The sequence below is a fragment of the Miniopterus schreibersii genome, assembly GCF_964146895.1.
Source record: "Miniopterus schreibersii genome assembly, chromosome: 10".
NCBI lineage: Eukaryota > Metazoa > Chordata > Mammalia > Chiroptera > Miniopteridae > Miniopterus > Miniopterus schreibersii.
Window position 1 is genome coordinate 38,889,557 of NC_138110.1, and position 27,782 is coordinate 38,917,338.

Genomic DNA, 27,782 nt, shown 5'->3' on the forward strand with positions numbered 1-27,782 from the left:
CTGAGATTTGTTTAGGAAGGTACAGGTCTGGTGGGTCTGGGGATGACTTCAGTTTGGGGACCCTCCACATGATGCGTTCTTCCCATCCCTGTGGGGCACACAGCTGCTTTCTACTAACATCTCTACCAGATGCTGAGCACAAGGAAAGGAAGAAAAATTCTGTCCGTTTTAAATACTTTAGCAGCTGTAAAGACAGAGGTACTGGGGTGACACACAAATTTGCTCTTTACATGCTTCAATCACACTCTGCTTTGCAACATCGAAGTCTCATATTCTTGTCTTCTATTACTTGAATATTCACAGACAGGGACTATTAAAACCCAGCAGGTTGCCTGGCACCCAGTAGGTGCCCACTAATATTTGCTCATCTGATTAGCTGTCCACTCATCCAAAATGACACAGACTTGACAAAGTGTTTAATCTGCTGACTGCTGACCGTCAAACTGGATGAATAAAGCTCCAAGACAGATTTTCCAGGTCTGAACCATGTAATCCAAATGGATCAAAAGGACTGGAAAATTGCAAAATCTCCTCTTGGCTCTGAGTTGTGCAATTACAACCATACTTTACCATTTCCCTCATTTTTCAAGTCAGCTTTGATTGAGTCGACAAGCACTTCCTGAGTTCCTATCACGCTAAATGGCAATCACGGCTAAGGCATTCAGTGCACCAGGCACAGATCTAAGCACTAAATATAAATTAATTCATGTAATTCCCACATTAACCCCACACCCTGGGTGTTAATACTATTCTTATTTTACAAATAAGTAAGACAAGAGTCAGAAAGGTTTTATTTTATTTATAAATTGCCTGAAGTCACACAGGTGGGGAGTGGCAAAGTCAGGACACAAACCTAAGTCTGGCTCTCTCACACAATGCCATGCTGCCTTCATGTAAGTAAGTCATAAATAAATTATGATAAAGATAACTTCTTAAACAGTATTAGAGTATGATGTCAGCATTCAAATCCTGTTGTTTAAAGCACTCACCTTATTTTGTAACTACACCTAACTGCACAGCTCAGTGCGAAGAAAATGGCATTCAGAGCCAGAAAGTCACAATTACTTTCTGCTGGGACCCTGAGTCACAACAGTGCTCTGGTTCTTGGTTTCCGCATCAATAAAGCCAGCCCTTCCCCCCTCAAGGGTGCTATCAGGGATAAATATGAGAACAAATGAGGTAGGCCTTTGTGAAACAGAAAACAGACTCCTTCCAAGACAGCCCCATCTTGGGAAGCCTCCAGCACCCAGCACATACTCAATACCTGAAGGAAGTGCAGTAGTCCTCCCCTGTCCGAGGGGGGTGCACATTCCAGGACTCCTCGTGGAAGCCTGAAACCACAGAGAGTGCCAAACCCTACACATACTATGTTTTTTCCTACACACATGTATCTTTTCAGTTAACGGAAGCACTTTACACCTTCTCTTCATTATATCTGAATTGCCAGCATCACCACTTTTGTGCTTTGGAGACATTAGTAAAGAAAAGAAGGGTTACTTGAATACAAGCACTGTGACACTGCCACAGTCGATCTAATAGCCAGGATGGTGGCTGCTAACTGAGTAACGGTTGGGAATGTTGCTAGTGTGGATGCGCTGGACAAAGGGATGATTCACACCCCGAGAGGGATGTTGCGAGATTTCATCATGCGGCTCAGCACGGCATGCAATTTAATACTTATGAATTGTTTATTTCTGGAATTTTCCATTTATTATTTTAGGGCTGCAGTTGACTGTGGGTAACTGAAACTGTAGAAGGAAAACCATGGATAAGGGGGAACTCCTGTACATTGGGTTCTCATTATTTGCAGATTTCATGGCTGCGAATTCTCCTTCTCGCTAAAATTTATTTGCAACTCAAAAATCAATTTTTATGACGCTTTTTCAGTCATTCGTGGACATGTGCACATGCACAGCAGAAAAAAATTTAAATGACTGAGGTGACGATGACACTCTGTCTTCTTGTTTCAGTTCTCATACTGCAGGCAAGTGTTCTTTTGGAGATAATTTTAGTGGCATGTTTTTTGCACTTTTTGTGTTTTGTTGGTGATTTTGCTGTTTAAAATGGCCCCCCAGCAAAGCACTGAGGTGCTGTCTAGTGCTGCTAAGTGCAAGAAGGGGGGCAATGTGGCCAGCAGAGAAAATACACGTGTGAGAGAAGTTTTCTGCAGGCATGAGTGACTGTTGGCGGTGAGTTCAATGTCACTGAATTAACAACACATATTAAATAAGGTCTCTTTAAACAGAAACACACATAAAACAGGCTGATTGGATGATGAAAATGTGACCAGAGACTCACCAGCCGAACCCTGAATTTCCCCTAGGAGCAACGGTTCAGTAATCAGTGCCTGCAGCTAAGTCGGCGTCCACAGCAACTTGATAGAACGGGGCTACTGCGAGTCATGAGGATTGACTATATAAGCTAAGCATTTTATAATAAAAATTCACTCCCTTACAGTAAAGGCAGCTAACAGGGGCACGAAGTCCAGACGCCGAGCTCTGAAGAGGAACTGTAGAAGTGCTTGGAACGCACAGTCTTGGCACTCTCTGCGTCTCGGTCCAAAGCTGAAAAGCCTTTGGCCACCAGCCCCAGTGTGCTGGGCCTGGGGCTCCCGTCCATTCATTCTCACATGCATGGAGCTCAGGAGTGCATGGCAGCTTCACCTCTCTGGGTCTCTCTGAGGTCCCTTCTCGTCCACCTGAAAGTCTATGGCCTGGCTACTGCTGGAAATACCAGGACAGGTCTGGGGGCGTGGAGCAACCTCAGCCCCCTCCTCTCCCAGGGTCCTCTAACCACTCGCTGGCTCTGGTGCTCCTCTTTTCCAGCCAGAGCCTCAGAGAGTAATTCTCACCACGGTCTGACAGAGTGTCAGTTCTCAATTTATTGAGAATTCCAAGATGCAAAGCCAGGATTCAGACTCAACTCTCCCGGTTATCTGGGCGATGCTCCAAGAACTCAAATGGGAAAATCGGCATGTATTCTTACACAGCAGCACCTATTAGAAAGCATTCAAGGAACGTAGCAGAGGTGTCAAGGCTATTCAAAACTTACTTTAGAGCCATTCAAATGCCAACAAAAAGTGACCTATAGGATAAGGGAACACTGTTGAGACCAAACCTAAGATTCAATGCTAAAAACCACTTTTTTAAACCACAGGGGAAAATGTGGAAGCCACCCCATGAGCCTGGGGCCTAGTCACATGGAGACCACAGGAGGCCAGCTGCCCCAGACAGAAGTGTTCTTGTGTTTCTCTTCTGACCTGAGGTTGAAGGAAACTGGAAATGAAGCTACTAGCTCTGGACATAGCTACACAAGGCTGAACTAGCTCCCAGTGCAAGTGGGAGATGCCAATGCTAATAAAATGTCACCTCAATTACTTTTGCCAGGGTTATAAAAAGAAACCGGAGACTTCCTCCCCTGGGCATCTTCTGTTAATTGCCATTTGTAAAAGTTCTGTTTGCTAGGCCTGTAATATACATTATTTTCCCTTTGAAAACAAAAAGAAACTTCTAAAACATCAATCAGCATTCCAAATGGCAAAGTGATTTGTTTTCCAACTCACACTCTCGGATCAGCTCGGGAGTCCGTATGAAATTCAGGCATCTGGTATTAATTTGTGACAATATAAAATTAAAGTTGAACTCCCATGTAAATACATATTTTTTTAAATCCAGATTTCACCAGCCTGCACATACCTTATATTAACAGTCTTGACTTTTATTTTCCTGGCTCCAAAAGAATTAGAGTTACACATAACAAATGTTGCACCTCCTAATAAGCTCTACAGGTTAAATTCTTTCCACTCTGTGAAATACAAATTGGATGAGTGGATTGAAATATATTGTTCCCATCTCTTCCCAACTGCATGGCCTCAATTATTCACTTGCGTTTGGAGCAAACAGGGTCAAATAAAAAATCTGGTTCAGTCACTCTATATACACATAGCAGCTCCCCACTGGCACATCCACAGTCACACAGGGGCTGGATAGGTAAGCGACACAAACATTAGCATACATTCTTAGATAGTGATAATGTTGAGCAGTGCAAGTGTCAAGAAACACCACCTGGATCCTAAAACAGAACCTGTTTTTCTCAGGAAGATCACAAAACTTGTTTGGATAAAACATCATATGTCACAGGATGCCAGCTCTACTGAGGTTTAAGTGACCTGGCAGGAAAAGTTAACTCCCTAGAGTTCAAATCCCTCATTTACACGGTGATGTCAGTCCCTACAAAATACGTTCAGTACCTGCAGAGCATCTGGGATACAACTGTCACATGAAATATTTATTGAGACCTATGCGCCTGGCACTGTGCTAAGTGCTACACAGAAATCATCAGATATAATCCTGGCAGTCATACTATGAGGTATCTGATTATTAAATATTATTCCCTTCCCTTTACAGATGAGAACTGAGGCTCATAATGAAGATTACAGAATCTACCTAAGGTCACACTCAGGAAACGGCAAACATAGGATGTGTGAGAAGCAATTTCCATATGGCTCCATATCCCTTCATGTTAGTGTCCCATAAGCATGTCACTGTAGTAGTCTCCCTTATCCACGGTTTTGCTTTCCATGGTTTCAGTTACCCATGGCCAACAGGGGTCCTAAAATAGTATTTAGAAAATTCCAAAAATAAACAATTTATACATTTTAAATTGCATGCCGTTTTGAGTAGCATGATAAAAGCTCTTGCCATCTGTGTCCCACCCAGGGCATGAACCATCCCTCTGTCCAGCGTCTCCACAGTATAGACACTTCCCACCCATTAGTCACTCAGTAGCCGCCATCTAGGTTATCAGGTGGACAGTACTGCAGTGCTTTTATTCAAGTAACCCTTATTTTACTTAATAATGGCTCCAAAGCACAAGAGTAGTGATGCTGGCAATTCCAATATGCCAATAGAAGCCATAAAGTGCTTCCTTTTAGTGAAAAGATGAAAGTTCTCAATTTAAGAAAAAAAAATCATATGCTGAGGTTGCTCAGATCTACAATAATGAATTTTCTATCCATGAAATTGTGAAGAAAAACAAATCTGTGTTGGTTTTGCTGTCACACATCAAACTGCAAAAGTTATAGCCACAGCATGTGACTGATAAGTGCTTGGTTAAGATGGAAAAGGCATTAAATCTGTGCAAGGAAGACATGATCAGACAGTGTGTCCTGACCGACGGCAACGTGTTGTGCAGAAAACATTGAGCCTATAGGAGGACTTCAGCAAGGATTCCCTGAAACAAGTTACCACATTCACATACCTTTTTAGTAGTTATTGTTGTTAATTTCCTACTGTGCTTACTTTATAAATTAAGTTTTATCATAGGTATTTACGTGTAGTAGAAAACACAGTGAAAATAGAACTCAGTACCCTTAACCATTCCAGGCATCCACTAGGGGGTCTTAGAACGTATCCCGCAGATAAGGGTAGATATGGTATTACAAAAACCACCAAGAAAACAAGAAAAAGATGCAATTGCTGCTGGACTATTAAGACTTCGTCCCAGCCTTACTTTGAAGTATGAAATCATGCAGACACTGAGTACTTGTTCAGTTACTGCTGCAGATCATAATGCAGTTTTGCATAAGGCATTTTTTTTCTCTCTCTTGGAGAACAAACCTTTATTCTTCACATTCAACATCACTCAGACTTCAGCACCTAGTAATTAGTTGCAAATATGTGCAAGATGAACTAGGGACTGTTTGAAAATCTCATGATCTCACTCAAGGATTTTGTTTTCTTTAATAAAAAGAAATTACATGTCTTTAACTGAAATTAAATGAATAAAATCCGATTTGGGTTACTTATTTGAAATTGATATGCTCAACATTTACCTTAAAAAGTATTATCAGAAATTCTAGGCCAAAAAAGTTGGAAATGAGCATAAAGCTTGAGATAATCTCGCTTTAAGCATAAATGCCATTCTCCACTTTTTGGAAGAAAAAGGAAAATGTCTATATGCACATCCTCACTCAAATGTTATTTATAACCCACAGACATATCACCTGGAGCTATCTGCAGAGTAAAGGCACAAGTCTAGGAAAAAATAAAAATAAAGACAATAAAAAGAAATAGTGTCATCTTTAGTTCTACAATTTTTCTCCTAGGCAGTAATTTTTAAACTCATAGCATTAGACTGTGCCACACTCTCCTCCCTGTCACAGAGATGGCACTGCCATCCAATCAGTCCATACACTACAGGCATCTCCCTTGATGCTCTCGTTTCCCCACCCTCCATAGCCAATCCATCTCCAAGTCCATCCACTGTCTCCTAAATCTCTTGGAATTGTCTGCTTCTCTCCACCCCCATCACTACCACTCTAGTCCAAGTAACCACTATCTTCTGCCTGGACTATTGCAGTAGACTCTCTGATTTCCTCCCCCTGCGCCTTCCCTCATGTAACTGTTCTTCCACACGGCAGTGGCACACCCCTTTCCAAACAAGTCTTATTCTGATTCCACCCGGCTGATAACCCTTTGGTGGCTCCCACCTCTCATGATGCACAACAAAATCCTCAGTGTGGCCCTTATTTCACCTTCTCCCCTCCTCACTCTTTGTGCTGCAGACACACTGCCCTTCGCCTGCTTCCTCCAGGGCTCCCTTCTTTCTCCCACTAGGAAGTCTACCCAGGCTGGTCTTGTGGTCTGACCAGTCCTCCCAGCCCTTGTTCATCCTCAGCTCAGTAGTCACCTCCAGAAACCAGCCTTCCCCACCACAACCAGGTCAAACCCACTATGGCACTTATTACAGACCCCAGGAGGACAAGGCACCTCCCCTCTGTAATATGCAGAACAGCTGCCTTCTTCATATTTGCTGGATGATTATTCAAGAGTCTCTGTCCAGGTAGAAATAAGCACCATGAGGGCAGGGACCCAACCACTGCTTCTCAGCAGGATACTCCCTGGAAGCAAGGGGCTCCCGAATGTCTCCCCACATCCACGCCTGTCCTCCTTCAGTCCATCTGCCACACAGCCACCAGTGGGACTTTAAAAGGTAAGTGAGAGCACCCCCCGCCCACACCGGAACACTGTCCAAGGGCTTCCAACTGCAGTTACAACACAGTGAGAACTCTCCACCATGTTCTACGAGGCTTGGTGTGCTGTGGGCCCTGCCCAGTTCTGGGGCCTCAGCTCCCCGGGGCTCTTAGTTTACCATGCTCCAACTACCATGGCCTTCTTTGTCTTCCTTAAACAAGTGCAAGCATGTCCCCATCTCAGGATCCTAGAACACAAAGCTCCCCATGGCTAAAACCCATGTCCCGTCTTAGGTGGCTAACTGCATTCCCATCTTCTTCAGAACGGCCTTTCCCGGCCACCATGTCTAACGCACATTCACAGACCTCAACTCCCTCCACAGCAGTCCCAGGAATTGACTTTATGTCATTTTTTTTTCCAGCTGCCTTTTTCCCCCCTCCGTTTCTCCCACCAGACGCTAAGATCTGTGATGGCAGGAACCCCATCACTCTGGTGTCCTTCCATATTGCCAGTCCTTGGCACATGGCAGACGGCTTTCAGCATATCTGTTTGAATACTTGGAGAAAACTGCTAAGACCTTAAAATAGAGATAACTATAAAATGCTTTAGGTAACTATAAAATGCTTTAGGACACAAATGAGAGCAGAGATACACCAGACAGAAGGAGGCAGGAGGCAGGAAAAGCTAATGTGAAAAGAAATTCATTGAAGCTGCGTCTAGAAGTTCACCAGATCACAGTGTGACCATGGTAGGTGGGGAGGGGCAGAAAAGGAATGATGACCCTACCTAACGGCATATAGGACCTCAAACCAGAGAACCCAGGCTCTCGGCAGAGCCCTGCATTAGGAGACGATTTTCCACTGATTTGTGCAAGAATAAATGCCTTGAAGCAAAATAAAAATATTTCATGTAACACCAGACACTATTTACACCCTTTAGGAAGTACAAGAAAGCCCATGACACATGAGGCTTCGTCTATAACACTTGTTCTCAAATTTGAATGAGCCCCGACATACTTCAAGGACTGCAGTCAGACTGCTGGGCCCCAAACCCAGAATTTCTAATTCAGGTCTGGGGTGGAGACTGGGAAATCGTACTCCTCACAAGCTCCTAGGTGCTGCTGGTCCAGGGACCACATTCCCAGAAAGACTGGTCTACAGCCACGCCAAAGGACTGAACAAAAACAGAATTGTTCAGCACAGGAGCTTAGTTTTTCCCCCCCCAAATTCCATGGTGCCTAGCTTCTTCCTGATGCTGGTGCTTGCTGGCAATCCTTGGCCCTCCTTGGCTTGTAAATGCATCACTCCAGTCTCTGTTTCTGTCCTCACATGATATTCTCCTCTCTGCCTCTGTGTGTTCATGTGGCCTTCTAATAAGACATTGCCCTTTGGCTTTAGGAACCACCCTACTCCAGATGACTTCATCCTAACTAATTACATCTGCAAAGACCCTATTTCCAAATGAGGTCACGTTCTGAGGTTCCAGGTAGATGTGAATTCTGGACACTACTCAATCCAGTACACGCAAGAGTTGGAGAGCTGTGTGACCCAAAGACTTGAGGGACTACACGCAGTGGTGCCGCTGAGGAATGTGCCCGGAATCTTTGTGGTCAGAGCAGCACAGTGACAAGAGACGGTCAGAGCCCTCTGTGCTGCCTCCGCATTCAGGCCCCCACGCTTCTCGGGGACTCCCACACCAGCTCTTTGCTGACCTCCATCCCTCAAGGAGAAATTAACGGGCATCCATGAATCCCATGAAACTTTTTCTACAATTCTACATATATAAAAAGTAGATGAACAGAAAATTTCTAGAACTGAAAATTTTGGATGTGCACAAGTTCATCTTTCAGAAGTGACAACTAGGATGCCAAAAAGCACTGTACTCCCTCCTGCATCCAACCTGCCTCCAGCTTTCAAAACCCAGCTCTGCTCACACCTGACCCTGCTCAAAGCCTCCGTCTCCCTCTGACATAAAACTCACCTCCATGACCTAGTACTCAGTGTGCTGTGCCACCATGCCAACCTGCAGGCCCAGCTCAAGGGCCAAATCTAGGACGGCCACCCTCTCCCACTGTAGGAACAGGGTCCTGACCACTCCTGCTGCCTGGAGCCCAGCTGCCTTGGGCTGTAATTCTCTCTCTCTTCTGGAAGTTGGCGCTGGCCTCCATGATCGCTGAACAAGCAAACCACCTGGCAGTCGCACAAAGGTGTGTGAACAACTCGGCACACAGAAAGGTCTGGTCTGCCACTGACCCAATGCCAAGCGGGCTCCAAATGGGAACCCTGGCCAAAGTCCAACTCTGTCCATCCAGGGTTCAGAGAGGAGGTGGGGGTCAGATGCAGAGGAACCTGTGGACAGGGAGGGGAAGTGAGGGGAAAGGTGAGGCCTAGTCACCAGAGTGACTCCATGGCCACATGGATCCCAGGGGTCCCCCAGGAGCTCTCACACTCCAGGGTATTCTGCTCAGAAAAGGAGGCCAAGGGGCAGCACAAAGACCACAGAATGAGGGCCATGGCTTCTGCGAAGGGAATGAGCCAAGGTGCATGTTCCAGAACTGTCCCTGGAGGTACACTCCCCACATGTGTGGCCCATCAGGGCTGCAGAGATTCCCCCAGGCAGGCAGCATGCTCTGTGGGCCTATGTGGGGGGCCAGACCCTCTGTCACTCTCAACCTCACCGCTCTGCTGCTCTAAGGGTACAATGCTGAACATGTGAATTCACCTCTTCTTGCTTCCCTGTCCCCAAGACCTTTATTTTGACAAAGGAAATTGTGAAGACTCTGTGTAACTAGGGGTAAAATGCATTACCTAATGGAGGGGGTATTGTTTTCCTTTGCTGCTCTGATTTTACTTTACTACCAATTAAAACAGTGCAGCAAATCATCTGTTCAGTGTACCGCAGCATTAGCTCCACCAAAGCAAGCAGCTCCATCCCAATGATCTCAGCTGACCCTGTCAAGTTTCTCAACTGATTATTTATTTATTTTTTAAAATATATCTTTATTGATTTCAGAGAAAGGAAAGGAGAGGGAGAGAGATACAAACATCAATGATGAGAGAGTCATTGATCGAGCCCGCAACCCGGGCATGTGCCCTGACCGGGAATCGAACCCCGATCGCCTGGATCCTAGGTCGATGTTCAACCACTGAGCCACGCCCGGCCGGGCTCAACTGACTCTTTAAAAAAACAAACACAGTATATACTTTTTTTTAGGGCAAGAGAGGAAAGGGGAGAGAAAGAGAAAGAAACATCATCCATCAGTTGCCTCCCGTTGACCCACACCGACCAGGGGATCGAACCTGCAACCTAGGTATGTGCCCTGACTGGGAATTGAACCCAAAACCTTTTGGTGTAAGGGATGACACTCCAACCAAGCCACCCAGCCAAGGCCACTAAGTGGCAGAAGCTGACTCCAAAGCTGGTCCTACTCTTGAATCTGTTTACCCAACTTTCTGAGCAGGAGGCCAAGCAGCAGGATGCCGGAAAGGAGGGCATGACACCAAAACTATTATTTGGAGAGAGCTGTCATTATCGGGGAAATTTTCCACTATCTCGGGCTGCAAACCAGGGTTCTGTTGGCCTGCCCCAGAGGTTATCATATGAAAATCAGCATCCCGGCTTGATGAGAAGGAGCTGGCTGGCCAAAAGTATAGCACAGTATTTCTTTGTATTTTAACATACTGACCTTGATTGACTCACATAGTCTGAAATGGATGAGGCCCCAGCATTTTTTGTTCCCTTGAGGCTAACTAATATACAAGTGGAAGATCTGTGGCAGAAGAATACAATTTTACAGCACCTGATAGAGTTCTTTGTTCTTCTTAAGTGATACAGTTATGGTAGAGTTTTCTGTTTGTTTTCAGACTCTCGACTTCAGTAACAAATGCACTAACAAAACAAAACAAAAACAAGCTCGTAGATACAGATGACAGAATGGTGGTTACCAGAGAGTAAGGGGGTGGGGAGAGAGTGAAATAGGTAAAGTGGGTCAAATATAAGGTAACGGATGGAAACTAGGCTTCTGGGTGGTGAGCACGCAATAGAGTATATAGATATCAAATTATAATGCTGTACACCTGAAAAGTATATAATGTTATTAACTCATGTTACTTCAATAAAAATATTAATTAAAAAAGAAAAAACAATCTCTCAACTGAGAATTAGAAAATGCTGGTTTCAAAATCCCAGCTTGGCCACATACGGAGACTTCACCATGGATGAGTTACTCAGTTCTGCATGGTCTCCACTCTCTAATCTATAAAATAGCTACCACGTTGCCTTTTTTGAAATGATGAAATAATATATACTCAAGCACTTTGTAAATTTTTGTAAAGCCCCAAACAAGTACACAGAACTCATATTATCAGATGTTCGTTTTGTGATAGAGAAAAATGAACTCCTCAATTACCCACACAATTACCTTGGGCATTTGTAATCTCATCTTCCTTCTTCACTGTTCTCTCTCCAAAAGCAAACTTTACTCAACTCAATAAAACATACTACTTCATCAAGAATACCTTTCAACATCAGGTCAACCACTTATCCCCTAACATGCTAATTTCTGTTGTTAAGCAAAAAACTACAGACTTTGCCTTTCCTCCAGGCCCTCACATCCCTCCCCCCTTCCTAAGATGATCAATGTAGACAGTTTACTTTATAAATAATTGGGTCAAAGAGTAAAGTGCTTTAAAATAAAACTCGGTGTGCTAGGCACATAGAGATCTTTGGCATTTTTGAATATTTGATTAATCTCTTCTTAAATGGTTTGTCATCTATTCATCATGAAATTTAACTAAGAGTTAGGTACACCTGGCTTCTAAATCTGGGACAAGACAGGGTCCTTTCATACACACATATTATTATAACATTCCAAGTCCTAAACTTCTAGCACTTGCATGTTCTGTTTTAGAAGCTTTTGTCTTTATAACTAAATGTACAGCAATAAACTCTAAACCACATTAATGATAAGCTTGTTAAATATAAACCAGTGTGCAGTTATCCAAAACGCTAACACAAACAAAGGGGGGGGGGGGCGAAAAACAGAAGAAACCCTTACTGTGTTCTTGGAGGCTTTTAAAATCCAAACAAAAATAAAAATACAGCATTACACAGTTTGTAAAGAAGAGTAAGAGCTAATGATTTTATGATTCCTACATGTAATACTAAGCAGTCTTTTTGAACCCCCCAGTGTCTATGAAAAGTTTGGTTTTAAAATTGCATGTAGAATGAAACAAGTGGGTCAGATATTTTTCGAGGAGGAACATGGGTAATGGGGAAATTCACAAAATTCTCTGAAGTAACAGATTCTTATAGAAACGCCTGGTTTTCAACAATCTTCCTCTGATGATGACATATTACACAGCCTCACATGGGGAGAAAGGAACAAATGGTGTAGCCCTTGGTACATGTCCGGGTAAACCAGCTCTCTGGAAGGAAAGAAAAAGCCATGACTTGTAAAGTTGGCTGATTCTCCTGGTGTAAATATTCCCACCATAACTGATTTTAGGTCACCAACCAGCTCATAGATTCTTCAGCCCATAGGAGCCAGGGAGGTTTAGACAAAACCTGGCTTAGAAGCCAAAGAAACCAGGTTCAAATTCGAGGTCTAGATTTCAGTTATGAGGTCTTGGGCAAGTTTTGTTAACAAGCCTCAGTCTCCATAGCTCTAAAATGGGTATAATCCCCAAGGGAGCAGAGTGGTTGCAGTAGTGGCCAAGGGGTGGTCACAGCTGCCTCCCATGAAATACAAGGAATTTAAAACTGGAAGGACCAGATGTGGGTTTCAGCTGGGGGAGAAGATGGCTGTGGGTCCATACTGAAGCCAGGAGCTCCCAGAAGGCAAGGACAACAAGGGTGGGCTGGAAGGGTCCAGTGCTCGCCTCCAGGGTATAGAGCATTGGACTAGGACAGAGGTCACACACTTTTTCTGTAAGAAGCCAGAGAATGAACAGTTTAAGCTCCTCAGGCCATGTGGTCTCTGCCGCAACTACTCAATTCTGTCCTTGGAGCACAAGGGCAGCCAAAGACAATACAGACAATGAATGGGCAGGCTGTTTCCCAGAAAACTGTATTTATAAACAGCCAGCAGCCACACTGGACCCATGGGTGGGCCACAGTTTGCAGACCCCTGGGCTACAGGGAAAGGGTGAAGCTGAGAAGATACAGAGGGTCCAAAGGAAACCCACCCAGGAAGGAGGTATTATTATTCCTATTTCATAGATGAGAGCCTGGTCACAAAGTAAGTGATAGAGCCAGAGCCACAAACACAATTCCTGCGGGTGCCGGGCTCATGCTCCTATTCCACCAGGACCTAAACAACGTAAGGCATGGAGGCACCAGATGTATGAGACAGGTAACACAGGTGACAGACAGGAAATGACGTGTGGCTGAGAAGGGGGGAAGAAGGCCAGGCCCCGGGCAGGACTGAGGACTGGGTTCACCGAAGACTCCGTCTACCTTGGGCTGTCCTCTGGGCCCTCACACATAGAGGTCCTTTCTGAATGAGAGAAAGGCAGAAACCAAAATAAAGGAACCACAGGGTGAGAAATACCTTTAGGAGTCATTTAGGCCACCTACTGCCCAGTTCAGCTGAAGCCAGTCTGACAAGCATTTATGAGAGCCTAACTCACAAACCACAGCAAAGGGAGTGAAATGTGGGTAAGGAAGGGCACAGACTCCAGTGCCAGAATGCCCAGGCTTGAATCCAGCTCCCTCGTATGGAATGAGGGACCCTGGGCAAGTCACTTAACCTCTCTGCACTTAAGAATGGGGGTGATGAAGTTGTGCTGTCTGAGGGCTGTTATATATATGAACTCGCTTAATCCCCATAAAGCACTTAGAATAATGCCTGGGACATGTTTGTTAGATTAAAATACCATGTCAAGGCACTAAGCCAGGCCCCACTGGGGAGGGCATGGAGTGTCCCAGCCCTGGTGGGGGCTTCAAACAAGGAGCGCTCCTCTCACCAAGCACTCATCACTGGAATAAATGGCTTGTTTACGTACATCTCCCAACACAAACAGGGACCATGTTTCATGTCTGTATGACCAGCACAGTGGCGCCTCATAATTGATATTCACTATGTTCAATGTTTGTTGAATAAATGACACCAGCCATATAGTTTCAATACTAGGATTTCCTCCATAACATACCTGATGGAAAATAAAGCACCTACGTCACCCTCTGCCCACTCTGTGACCTTCGATTCTTGCCCCTCTATGTTGTTAGGGGCTGAAATCAATGTCTACAAAAGTACTCTGTAAACTTGTGGGTGGTGGTGGCTAGGGACTGACTGCCTCACAGGGCAGTCACTTCCAGCTTGGATGGACTCCTGGAGTTGTCAGTCCAGTTGTGACACTTCTGCTGCCAGAGGGAGCACAGATGAAGGTGTTTTTTAAAGGTCTCCCTTACACTGAGGGGAACCCATTCATTCACTCATTAGTGCATGTCCTGCCAACCAAAGCCACATGAACAAACTTAACACCGTGTCTGCATCTGATTCTAAGGTTAGGTTATCCAAACACTCCCAAGCTAAACACACCAGCCTCTGCAGCAGGCCACAGGACTAAGACGCTCAAGCACTAGACCTGGAAGAGTAGCAGTGCTCATCTGTCCCAACCCTTTAATTCCATAAGGAAACTGAGGACCGGCAGGGCATGAGGCGATCCATTCAGGGTTACCAGGCATGGCAGGTTCAGGCCCAGAATCCAGGGTTACCAAGTATTGGCCTGGCATTCCTGATTCCCTCACGCCACCTGGCCTCACCTACCTCTCCTTCCCAGTACATACTAACGGCCACCTGCCCTGGGCCCTCTCCCTACCTCACAACTCTCCTGATGGGAAAAAGTCCAGGCAGGCAGAGCTTCCCGGGACAGCTTTCGGGACACAGTACAGAGCCATGCTGCAGCTTTCCCTGCCCTTCCTGGAGGGCAAAAGGTCACACTTGAACGTGCTGCTCTCTCTGGGCACTTGCCAGCAGTGAGCAGGCTTCCGATTTATTTCCCCTTCTGAGCTCACCCACACCACTACAAACTTTGTGACTGCCAGGAGGAGGGCAGTGGTTGAACCTCGGGCCACTCGCCTCAGTCCTGGCAGGGCACAGCCTCCCCGAGCCTTGGGTGAACATCCTGACCAAAGCCTGGCCAGGCTAGGTCAGCAGCTTTGGCTTCCATAATTCGTGTTGCTGAAAAAATAGCTCAACGATAACTTGGGTTTGCTTACTGCTGAGGAGTTCAAAGTCCTTTACAGACTTCTGAAATCCAGATGGGTCAGGTGGCTTACAGCTGGAGCACAGAGCGGTGACTTGCCTGAACTCACAAAGCAAGGTGGTGACAAAGTGAGGGGGGAAAAAAGCCCAATTCTCCTCTTACTCTGGTTGTTGATCCCCTAGTCAGCTCATATTTTTCTTTTCTTTTTTAATTTTTCTTTTCAGTAAAGATTGAGATTACAGTTACAACACTAGTCCAAGTTTCACCCCAAGAGGGGCAATGCAGACGGAGGGTAGTTAGAAGCTCCAAGTCTGCACAGCAGTGGGGTGTGAAGTGAGCCCGAGCTCTGTTCCAATGCTGAGTGTCCTCGAGCAGGTAACTTAACATCTCTGAGCCCAGGTTTCCTTGGCCTTACAATGGGAACAAAGTGCCCGGAAAACCAGCCTTCTCAAAGTGCAGCTCATATGCATCCCAGGGAACTAGGTAGAAATACAGAATTGAGGTCCCTCCCAGACCTGCATGATCAGAATCTAGAATCTGCTTTTCATGGAGATCCCCTTATGATTCTAAACACATTTACACTTGAGAAGCCTAGATAAGTAAAAAGCCCCTAATTATTACATTCCCACACATAGTCAGCTCTCAAAAATAAATGTTAAGTACAATTAGCACTTGAAAGAGCCCTAGACACAGGCCAAGGCTCTCATGAGGAAACAGACCCAGAAAAGCTGATTAACTTGCCCTGGGTCACACAGTGGCTTCAGAATTCAAATCCAAGACTTGGGGCTCTTCTGTATCACATGGCCTTCTTCCATTTAAGACTTAACTCTCCATGAGGCACAATGCTAACTCAGATGTTCTAAGAAGCAAAACCCTCGTGTTATCTTAAAAGAATGCCCTGGTCACCATACACCCCTCCCATCAGTGGCCTAGACTCTATGGGCTTTTGGATGGCGATCTGCTGCCAGCTGCTGCCTTAGATGAAATTCTTAAAGTGACAGGAAACCTTAAAACACACCTTATAAATTTACACGCTATTTCACCCATTAACACCTTCCTCATGCGGACGGAACGCAAGCAGAGAAACACAACAGGGTGTCAGGCTAGAAGTCATCTTTTTGACTTCCTGCCTCTGACACCTAGCCTAAGAGCAACCCCCAGTGCTGGCTTCTCAGGGCTGGAGCCCCAGCCTTGAGGCCCATGGTCCTGGGTTCCCTAGAAATTACAATGGACAATGGTAAGTAGCAGAGAAGCTGGGGGGCCCAAACAAAGAGGCTAAACTGGGTCTGTGAAAGAATCTACACATGGGGTGGCTGTGAGGATTAAATGTGATAAATGTCAAACATCCAGCCCAGAGCCCAGAGACTGTGTCATCATTCCATTGACACATCTGTGCCAGGCCTGGGAACAGAAAATTTCCTCTGTGTCATATTTCAAAGTTTGGAAGTTCAAGCAATAATTATGATTGGTTTTACAAGTGTCCAGGTGGAAGTAACAAAAAAGAAAGGGTTTCAAGATTTCAAATGGGATAATCCTGATTTTTATATACCCATAATAAATCTGATCTATGAAATCTCAAGTTCATAAAAAAAAAAAAAAAAAAAAAGCTAGGTTTCAGATACCTATGACAACATGTTCCAAATTTCCATTTGAATATGAATCATCAGGGGATCTTGTTAAAAATGCAGATTTGGACTCAAGTAATCTAGAGTGAAATCTGAGAGTTTGCATTTCTAAGAGCTCCCATTAAGGTCAAACAGCCCACACTTTTGAGCAGCAAGGTTTAAATAGCAAGAAACAAATCCAAGGAGAATAATTTTTTTTTTTTAATCCCCACCCAGAGGATATTTTTCCCATTGCTCTCTAGAGAGGGAGGGAGGGGCAGAGAGGAGTGATGAGGGAGGGAGGGAGGGAGGGAGGGAGGGAGGGAGGGAGGGAGGGAGGGAGGGAGGGAGGGAGGGAGGGAGAAACATCTATGTGAGAGAGACACATTGATTGGCCCTGACCCTGAGCAGATATTGAACCTACAACCCATGCATATTACCCTGACCTATGGAATCAAACCTATGAGCCTTCGGGGCACGGACCAATGCTTTAGCCACTAAGCCACACTGGCCAGGGTAAGACCGTAATTTGATTCAAAAAAGACACAGCAGGAGAACATTCATGAAGGAATATAGGGAACCAGGTAGGCTAGCAGGGTTTCTTAAAGGGAGACACACCAGGAAAGCAAATGAATTCTTTAAGCTGACCCTGGCCCATCTTCAAATGAGTTTGTAATATACATCACTTTGTCTAGGCAGGTTAAAGTACCCTTTAGTGATCATAAAAGAAACATGCTTCTGACAAAATTCTTAAAAGGAGCACAGTATAGGGAACAAAGTATCCTAGGATATTTCCACTCCAATAGCTGGTGGCCAAGCTAGCTCTTCAAGGCCTTTCTTAAATCAAGTTTTACCCATTCACCTCCTCTCTGTACTTGAATTTGATGCTGTTTCTGTGGACAACTGTAATTTTTTTTAATGCTTATCAAGTTGTCAGTTATAGAAAATTCCAAAGTAGTAAGATGAATCTGACTGTCAGGTAAGGAGGTACCTTATATAGACTAACCCATCTTAATGTGTGTGTTGTGGGGAAAGATCAAACATACAAGGACTTCATATTGATAGGATCAGAGATTAAATTCTAGCTATTCTTTGGGTCAGAAGTACTAACACACAAGAGCCTCCATAACCCCTTAAATGAGATTCTTGAAGACAAAGTGTGAAGTAAGCTGATCTCTAGCTGCTCTTTGCACAAGAACACATCTGTCTGCCAGGAGATACAGGCCAGCCTTGCACACTGGCTGGGAATAACATGTATGTTTATTACAGTTCCTGTCATGACCTTCTGGACTAGCTGGGCTTATGCTCAAACTATAGACATTATGAGCCAGTAAGTGATGTCAGGCGGGAATATTGAGCTGCGCAGAAACTGCTGAGTGTGCACCGCTCACCCAGAACGGAAGGGATTTCCCTCCAGTGCACTCACCCGCTAGTGGGGAGATGTGTGTGCCCACAAGAAGTGCCAGGGCCAGACTGTCCCCTGTGCCCAGCCTCAGAAATTCATCCATACAATCACTAGGCTGCCTCTCCGGCTCCTCACCGCTGCCTGCGGCCACGTGCACTCCCACTGCTATGCTACGTACTGAGCAGGGTCATGATTTCACCCACTTGGGAAGAAAGAGACTCAGCAAACTTCTGGAAGAGTCCAGCCTGTTCTTCCCCATTTGTCCCTTGGGGGAGGAAGTTAAGTTTTCCAATAGGCCACCTTCTTACTTAGGCCAGAGCATGCCTGAGCTTTCAGATGAGCATTACAGGAGAGGGCGTACCAGAAAATGTTCTCCCTTCTCATCTTGAGGCCTGCAAAATATCTAGTAAGGTCCCATCCCAGGGAACAGGCCAGCATTCCCCAACCCTGACTCTGGTCGTCTTCCAAACTCCAGTCCCACTGCCTGACACAGATCTAACTCCCAACTGTCCTTTGAACACATGGTGACAATCTCTAGCTATTTCCCAAACAATAAGCAAATGTCCAACATTTCATGTTTTTGCTAAGATGCTTAATACCCGCAGATAGCAAGTTAGCAACTATAACATGCTTGTAACTTAACTCTGGCAAATTCATCTCGGAATGGAAAAAAGAAACTTCAAGTCCTATTTCACTCCTGTCCCCAACCCCAAGGCCCGGATCAAGGGACTGTAAGAAGGACTTGACATTATTTGAGAAAAGGAAAACGCCAAAGTTTTCCTGAGACACAGGAATACATGAGCGCAGGCGGGAATTTCTCAGGAGGGATTCACCGCGTGTCTGCGACAAGTTCGGGCTCACATGCGCCGCTGAGCAGAAGACAGGACCCGCTGCTCCACTCCGCGCCCCGCCAGGTACCGTGTGGCGTGGAGAGCGCGCATCTCCGCGCCTGGACGGTTTCTGGAAGCTCGAGGTCTTCTTCGTTGTGATGTGAGGGTTTGGCGCCGCTTTTTAACGGGCTCCTGCAACTCCTAACTCTAGACCAACTGCATGACCGTGGCGCTCCTGCTCTACGAGTAGCTGGGCTTGTGCACACACGTGTGAACACACACTCCCTGGGGACTCTCCCACTTTCCCGTGCCCTAGTGGTCGGCAACGCCGGCCAGAAGCCCAGGAACTGCAGGGCTCTGGAAGGTGGGAACGACTCGTGTCCCGCAGCAAGAGCCGGCGGGGAGGGCCCGGGGCTGGGCGCGCGCCGCGTCCTGCATACTCACCGGGACCTCTGCAGCTGCTCCAGGGCGCTGGTGCTGCAGACCTGGCCCGCGTGCTCCAGGGAGCAGTAGTTCTGAGAGGTCTGCCTGGAGAAGGCGATGGGCAGGATTCCCTGAGTGAGCGAGTTCAGGCGGCCCCGGCTGCCGCTCGCACTCCCGGGGGTCCCGGAGCCCAGGAAGGCGGCCGCGGGCACCTGCACGCTGGTAAAGGCGTCGTCTTCCTCCAACTCCTCTTGCCCGTCGGGCAGCTGCGGCGGCGCGCAGGCGGCGAGGGGTGCCGGCCGGAGCGGCTGCGACTGCTCCCCCGACGCCCGGCCCGCGCCCAGGGGGCTCGCGAGCCCCCGGGCCGCCCCGAGGCCGGGCACCGCCGCGTGGCCGCCGGGGGCCAGGGGCGGCAGCGGTGAGGGCGGAGGGAGGCAGGGGCCCGACCCAGCCGCCGGCGCCGCCGTGCCCGGCGCGGCGAGCGCGCTGCAGCCGCCCCGCTCGGCGGCGGCGAGCAGGCTGAGCCGAGTCCTCGCGCCGCAGGCGCCGCCCGCGCCCGGCTTGGCCGCGCCGCTGTCCTCGCCGCCGCCCCACTCCTCGTCCTGAAGCGGCGGCCGGCCGTCCAGCGAGATGTTGGTGAGGAAGGAGAGGGCAGCCTGGCGGCGCCGCGGGTCCACGCGCGGCTTCCTGGGGGGCTCCGGCGGCGGCTGGGCCGGCGCGGCGGCCGCGGGCTGGGGCTGCGGCTGCGGCGGCTGCAGCCCGCCGGTGCCCGCGGCGTCGGTGCCGCCGCCGCTGCTGCTCCCGCCGCTGCAGGCGGCCGTGCTGGGGGTGGCGGCGGCCGCCGCCATTGTGTCCGTCTGCGGCGATATTTCCGCGATGCCCCGACAAGCGAGCGGCGCCCGAGTGCTAAGCCGCGGGCGCGAGCGCCGGCGACCCGGGCTGGGCAGGGCGCGGGGCGCGGGCGGCGTGCGCGGCGGACCGGCCCCCCCGCGGGCGGGCCATGCTCGCCCCTCGGGGCTCTGGCGGGGACGCCGCGCCCCGGCCCACGCGCGGCTCGCTCGCTCGCTCGCCGGCCGCCGGCCTCGGTCCCGGGCGCTCCCTGCCCCCGCGCTCTCCGGCTGCAGGCCCGGGCGCCCGTATTTATAGGTGCGCGCGCCCCAGGCTCGCGCTCCGGAGCGCTCTTTGCAATAACACAGTATCACGTGTAGGGGAATAAAACCGGGAGGAAAACAAAGCCGCAGGCGGCAGCCGCGGAGACTCGCGGCGGGAGGCGAAGGGCCGGAGCAGGGGGCGGGGGGGAGGAAGGGAAAGTCGGGCGGGTGGCGGGCGGGGAACCGCCGGGCGGTCCCGGTCGTTGGCGCTTCCTGGGCAGCGGTGGCTGTTCCCGGGGCTCGCCGGAGCCGGGCACGGGAGGCGAGCACGTTTCCTCAGCGCGTTCGGACGGGGCGCGGGGGGGCGAGCAGGACGCCCGGAGCTCGGGCGCGGGGCGCGGGTCCCGAGGGAGCCGCGGGTCCGCGGGACGGGCACTCGGAGCAACGCCTAGGCTTGGCCCTGGAGCTTTTTAACTGGACCCCGCGCTGCCGTGGGGCCCGGGGGAGCAAGTCCTTATTAGTAGTCACCCGGGTAGGTCAACAGCCCCTTACGCGCACTGTCCCACCTTAGAACTGTCGCTACCCATCGAGGTCGTGCCTCCTGCGTTCTCAGGCCGGGGACCAGCCCCTGAGATTAATACGCGCCCCGCGGTGCCTGCGCGTCTGGCGCGTGAGCGTCCGGGCGCGTGTGGCCACACTAATTTACACATCCCCATCTGATGGGGCCGTCACTCTTCATCACTTTCTTTCAAAGGCCAACATGCACTTTTACTTTGGCCCAGAAATGTGCTTCGTTTTCTACGAAGACTAGGTGGGCTGAGATGGCCTCCCATCCCCTGCCCCTTGTAACATTGCAAATCCACGTGCGTTATGATCGCCTTTCCTTTATGTAAACTGGTTCCACTCTGCACTCTCTGTCATTCATTTGATAACACCCGTCTGGCACCTATCACGTCTTCTATAGGTATGGATTCCTGGCCGGCGGGGCAGCTCTGCATCCCGGAGGAAGCCTTGAATACAGTACCCTAGGCCCACCCCAAAGAGCGCCCGCCCTGGCTGGGGGCTGGGGGGACGGGTGGGGGACGGGAGCAGTGAGGAGGGGGCAGGAGCGATCTGAAAAGTAGGTTGGTTTCCCAATGAGGTTTGGATGACTTCCCAAATGCAATAAGGAACCATCTTCACAGGGAGCTAAGCTCTGGGACATCTAAAAAAACCTCTCTACACGTTTCTGAGGGAGAAGCCATGTGCTTAAGATCAACGGATTAATTTAATTAAAGGTTTAAATTTAGCCCTGGGGCTAATGGGTAACTCTCCATTGAAATTCCACTCCATTTCAAGTTCAGGAGAGTAAATTGAGTAATGGAGAGCAAATACACCCTGTCCAGAGATGTGCAGCCAACCTGGAGGATGAGACATGGGGGAGTTTCAGGTTACATTTGCTCAGGACAAACATGGCACATGGCCCTTTATGTGAACAATTGTTCATACTTTATTTTATGCCATTTTTAGGCCTTTTGAAAAAGTGAAGCCTGGTGTCTATTTATAGTAGCCTTACAGCAGTTAAGTCAAAGCTTGATGACCAGCTCTGTGAAATTTCATTAAGATTTTAATTACTTTGTTTAACTAACTACCTAGAAACTTCCAAGCTGCTTTGTTACAATTATTTTCCATGACCGCTGGCCTGGTTGTGCTGGCAGGCAATGTTCAATGAAAGACACCCAACTCAGTGCATGTAAAAGAAAACAGGTTTTTTTTATTATTACTAAAGTGATAAATGTTAATTGCAGAATATTTAGAGAATAAGATAAGCAAAGAGAAGTAGAGAAAAAAGCATCACTAACAATCTCATGTCCTATTAAAAGGACTGTGAAAATTTTTATTTTTGTCCTGTGTGTTTTTTTTAAACAAAAGCAAAAACAGGCTGTTTGTGCCCTGTGGTTTTTTGCTTGCTGTGTTGTGATCGTCTTTCCATTTAGAATATTCTTCTATAGCATAATTTGAATGACTGCATAATGTTCAGTTTGACAGGGAGACTATACTTCTTAAACTTGTGCCATACATTAATCATTTAGGTTGTTTCCACTTTTGCTGTGATAGAGTGGTGATGACATCCTTTGTTTTTCTAAATCTTGCTACACCATTCAATATTATTTTCATAGGTTAAATAGATTCTGAGACAAGCGGCACACCATGTTTTTAAGGTTTTCCATCTAGAAAAGTTCCAAACTGATTTCCCACTCTCTGATTTGCCAGCATTGGATATTAACATTTTTTTGAGAAATATTTATTTCTTTGTTCATTCGATACAACTCTTTGCCTATTTTAAATGCCAAATGTGCAAGCTAGTTTAAAATATTTATTAAAGCATCAAATAAGAATCAATATCTACTTTACCTCCAAGCTGTTCATGTGATCCTCTTACCGGGTTATGACAGATATAATTTACTGTTCCCCTACTGTGTGCCAGCCACAGAATATTTCTAATCCTATGACCACCCTGGAGATGGGGTGCCGTACCATCAATATTTTTCAGATGAGGCTCAGAAAAATTAAATAATTTGCCCAAGGTAACCTATCTCTTAAAGTGGTTGGGCAGTATGCAAACTTTATTTCAAGACCCACACATGTTCTGACTCCCTCTGCTGGTGAGGATGTTTTATGGGAGGAGGCCAACTCCAGATTTAATTTTATATTTGCATTTCATTGTCAACTATAATGGAAATAATAGAAGCTTTGGAGCAAGAGGATCTGGGTGTCAAGAGCAAGTCTCTTAACCTCTCCACACCAGTTTTCTCTGTGGGTTATTCTGAGGTACAAATGAGACTGGACAAGAAACATTTTATAACCTTAAAGTACGTTTTTTAAAAATGTCTGGTTTTATGTAGGCCATCCTAACCTACTTCTTGAATTTTTCCAAATTTACTTATTTTTCACCTGTTTATTTACTGATCAAATATTGAGCAACTTCTATGGGCACAGCACCGCCTTGCTACAAAAGGATAAAAAGAAGTGTGGCCTTTAACCCTTTTGTCCTTGACAGTGAAAATAGTGGAAAACTGAAGCTCAGGTCGAATTTAAATAAAAATGCAAGGCAGACTCTGATTAAGTGAGCAATCTAACTGGGACTATGAATGTTATTATCAAAATGTGAAAAAAAAGGAGCTCTTTATTTGAGGGGAAGGCCTCAGGCAAGAGGCAGGATTTAAGTTGAGCTGGGAGATAAAGAAGGGAAGGAGGGGGCCACTTCTAGGAGAGGAAATTAGGCAAACAAATTCCTTGTGGACTGCAGGCTTAGAGGACTAGAACTTAACATGTAATTCCTCTTGATCAGCCAAGGTTTTTTTCCCCCATTTACTTTCATATTGCCCCTTCCAAGTACCCATTCTGAAAACTTTTTTTGCATGCATGAACTGTTTTGATTGACACATACAAGGGTTAATTTTACAAAGAAAGAAAGAAAAAGAACCTGAAAGTAATGGCTGGCCCTTAAAAAAAAAACCCAAAAAGCATAGTGGACCATGACGACTGAAAATTAGCTTATGTATGACAGTGGATATCACTCCTAACAAGCTATTTGATATAGCGGAAAACAAGGTTCTGATGCCAGCTTAAGTTCTTACAAGGTTGTGAGCTTCTGGGGCTCCAGGTTGGCCCCAGCATAGACCTTCAGATGAAGGCTCCACTAGACTCTGCACAAATAGGCAGGCCTAGAGGACTCTGTGTCTCCAGTATAAAAAGCATTATTTTATAGTATTTGCTTTTGTTCAGGTCATTCTTACATCAGAATGGGATGGATGTGGCCATGTCCTGGGGACACAGCACAACTTTGCCCACCACTGGGAAGTTCAGCGGGACTAATTGGTGGTCAATAGTAACCTTCACTGATAGATATATGAAGAGACAGCTCACTGAAAGGGAAATGCAAGTGCCTAGCAATTGCTTGAAAGAAGAAGAAATAAAAGTAATGGACACTCTTATGCTGCCAATGGAGTGTAGATGGAAACAAACTTTCTGGAAAGTCACTTGGCGATAGTATCAAGAGCCTCAAAAAGGTCATGATTGAGAGCATGAGCTTTAGAGTCAGACTGGCCAGGTTACATTTTGGCCCCACTATCATGGTTTTGAGTGGATTGAGCATGTTAATCTACTTATTTGTACTTCAGTTTTGCCATTTGTGAAATGGGAGTGAAAATACCTTATAGCATTGTTATCAGGATTCAGTGCAGTAACAGTGCAGTAAATGGTCGATACATGGGTAAGCACTCAAGAATATAGTTTACTGTAACAATCCTAAAGGGCTATTGAGAAACATGATCAAAGATTTATGCACAAAAATATTCACTACAGCATTGTTTGAAAGAAAGAATTCCTAAATGTGGAACAATGGAAAACTAAGTAAATTATGACTTACTCAATTGGATATTGTGCTTGTATTTTTTAAAAATTATCTTTATCAACCTTCCTTAATAACATGAAAAATGTTTTTTGAAAAAATGTTAACCAAATAAAGCAAAACAGAAACTAGATCAATCACAATAGGCCAGCAGGTTGAATCACTGACTAGTAGGATTACTGTGATTTCTACTTGCTCTTTTTTGCTTATCTAAGTAGAAATAAGTCATTCTAGAAATTGTTTCCCAATCTACAATTTAATAAACATTTTTAAATGCATGGAAATAAATCTTGGATAAAACTATGCTCAAATGTTAAATGGTGGAATTATTGGGGACTTGTTTTCAGTCTCTTTAGGAATATTAAGAGGCAACTAGCTTTCTCTGGCACGGATGGGTAGGCCGTGGTTAGGCAGAGAAGAAAGTGCGTGTTGGTAAAGGGGCCGTGTATGAATGAAGGTGCAAAGACAGTGATGAGAAAAGAAGTGGCTGGCAAAGCATAAACTTCCAGAACAGCTAGGGTAAAAGGATTACAGTGGTGAATAATTAATATTAAGTTGAAAAACAATATATAGCACCAGATCATGAGAGCCTGGAATCTAGAACAAGGAATTTAAACCCACAGCCCTATAGAGCCATGGGTAATTTTTAAACTGAAGCCAAACTGAAGGGAGCGTTAATTTGGCAAATATGAATATGCATAAGGGGGTGGAGAGAAAGCCTAAAGAAGTGGTGAGGGTTTTTTAAATTTATTCTTCCATTTTTGTATTAACCCACTCAGCATTCGTTGGGCTCCTGCTTTTACGCCATGCTTTCTGCTAGGCACGTAGAGTAAGGCAAGGTCTCAGGCTGCAACCTGCTGAGAAGACTGGGCAAAGACAGCAAAGGCAACAAAGGTGGATTCCCTTTTATTTGGAAGCCCTGAAATGGTCATGTCTACCTACACACTTTGAATTCTCACCACAATCCTGCATTCTAGCCTATCTGACAGGTAAAGAGACAGAGGCTTAGCAAAGTTGAGCAGGGTGATGTGCTTCTGGTCACATGCTCTATCCCTGGATAGTTCCTTCTGTAACACCTTAAGGTGCAGGTTTGTGTCAGCAGGGAATGGCCTAATCCTAAGGGTCAGAGAGGCTCCACAGAGAAGGTGATATTTGAATTTGGACTCTAGTTCACAGGTGAGATCGGGCATCTCAGGCCATGCAGAGGCATAGGGCCAATCGCTTTAGGACTATATTACAACAATTCAGTCCTGAAGCAATAAAACTTGGAATTGGCAATGAGAATGGAAAAGAAGGGTCAAGTGCGAGAGACAATGAGGAGAAACTGGTTTCCAGATTTCCAACCTGGGGGTGGAGGAGGGGAGCAGATGTAAATTTCTGAAAGAACCAACAGTGCCTTAGGGAGGAGAACAGGTGAGAGGGGGAAATGCTGGTGAATTGTGGCATGAGTTCCTGTTGTGCACCGTCAGACAGTGGCCCAATGAAAAGGCTAAGAAGATCTCATTTTTCTAAACCACAACTTTCCTCATCTTTATCAGATTGAGGGAGAAGTAGGCTTGGAGTCTGTAGTGGCACAATTCTCCAGTGTGGTTACAGGTGGTCTCACACAGTCAGTGGCTGCAATGGCTGAGGACATGGGCCTCTGGAGCACCCTAGGTTGGCCATAATCACGCACTCCATTTGCCCTTTGAGACACAATTCAGAGACAAAACAGCATTCTGGCCCCCTTTTGTGATATACAGAGAGAAGGCTTTGGAAACAAACCCTTCCGGGGCCAGGCCCATTTCAGCCATTTGAGGACCTCTGTGATTGCAAGTGACAGAAATCCAAGTCAAAGCAGCTTAAGGAGAATTTATTCTAAGGATACAGGAGTGTCTCAAGAACACAAAATCAGGAATACAGCTGAAACCCAGCAGGCGCACAGAGAACCCTGGACGTGAACGCTTGGGGACTCCCTTTTCTTGTCTGCTAACCTCCAGCGCCTGCCTGCGTCACACTCCATCGTCTCCTCCACAGGTGAGGTTCCTCTGCTTCTCGGGTACATGAGGCTAGAAATGTGCCTCAGGCAGATGCCCACTCTTATAACTTACAGAGACTGGCCCCTCTAGGTTTCTATTTCAAGTTAACAAAGAAAGACCGAGATTGGCAAAGCTTGTGTGGAGCAGGTCCTGGACCAGTCAGTGTGGCCGCATCTCAGCTCACAGGCTTCACTCCTGGAAGCAGGTGGGTGTGTGGAGTGGGCAATTCCCAGGAGAGAAGTACAGGGCGGATAAAACAATAGGAAGTCTACCCTGGCCGGGCACTTTCTTAACTTCTCTAGGCCTATTTTCCTTACTTGGAAAATGGAGATACAATGATCTACCTTGACATTTATTGTTGTGAAGATTAAAGAGGATTCAAAGATGTGATACCCAGTCTTCCCACCAAGTGCTCCTAAAGACGGGAGAGAGCAGACCAACAGCTGGAGGAGCCTGTTGATGAAGCTTGAAGTAGGACATTTCTTTGAGCTTTTATTTTTTAGCTTAAAAATGTATGATCTGTCACCTTGTCTGGGTCGCTCAGTTGGGCGGAGCACCTACGGGAGGTAACCAATTGATATTTCTCTCTCTCTCTCTCTGAAAAGCAATGGGAAAAAAATCATTGGCTGAGAATTTAAAAGAAAACACCAAAAAACATACTCCACCTCCTTCATAGTTAAGAAAAGCAAATAAAAAGTAATGAGATACAAATTTTCACTCATCTGATTGGCCAAGGTCAGAAAGTTTGAAAGTACATTATCATCTATTGTGTAATGACTAAGGGGTGAGAAAACATACTCTGAGAGATAATGGTGATTGAGAGATTGGACCATACAG

At 46.5% G+C, this 27,782-nt stretch overlaps 1 protein-coding gene across 1 annotated transcript in view; it reads right to left on the reverse strand.

The window, feature by feature from the left end:
* Positions 1 to 20,291, reverse strand: part of CABLES1 (Cdk5 and Abl enzyme substrate 1) — a gene marked incomplete at its 5' end in the record, with an annotated part of 94,974 nt that extends 74,683 nt beyond the window's left edge. The window contains one exon of the mRNA XM_081150265.1: positions 19,465 to 20,291. Coding sequence (XP_081006391.1) covers positions 19,465 to 20,291 — 827 coding nt within the window. The remainder of the gene's footprint in view (positions 1 to 19,464) is intronic.
* Positions 20,292 to 27,782: the final 7,491 nt, after the last annotated feature.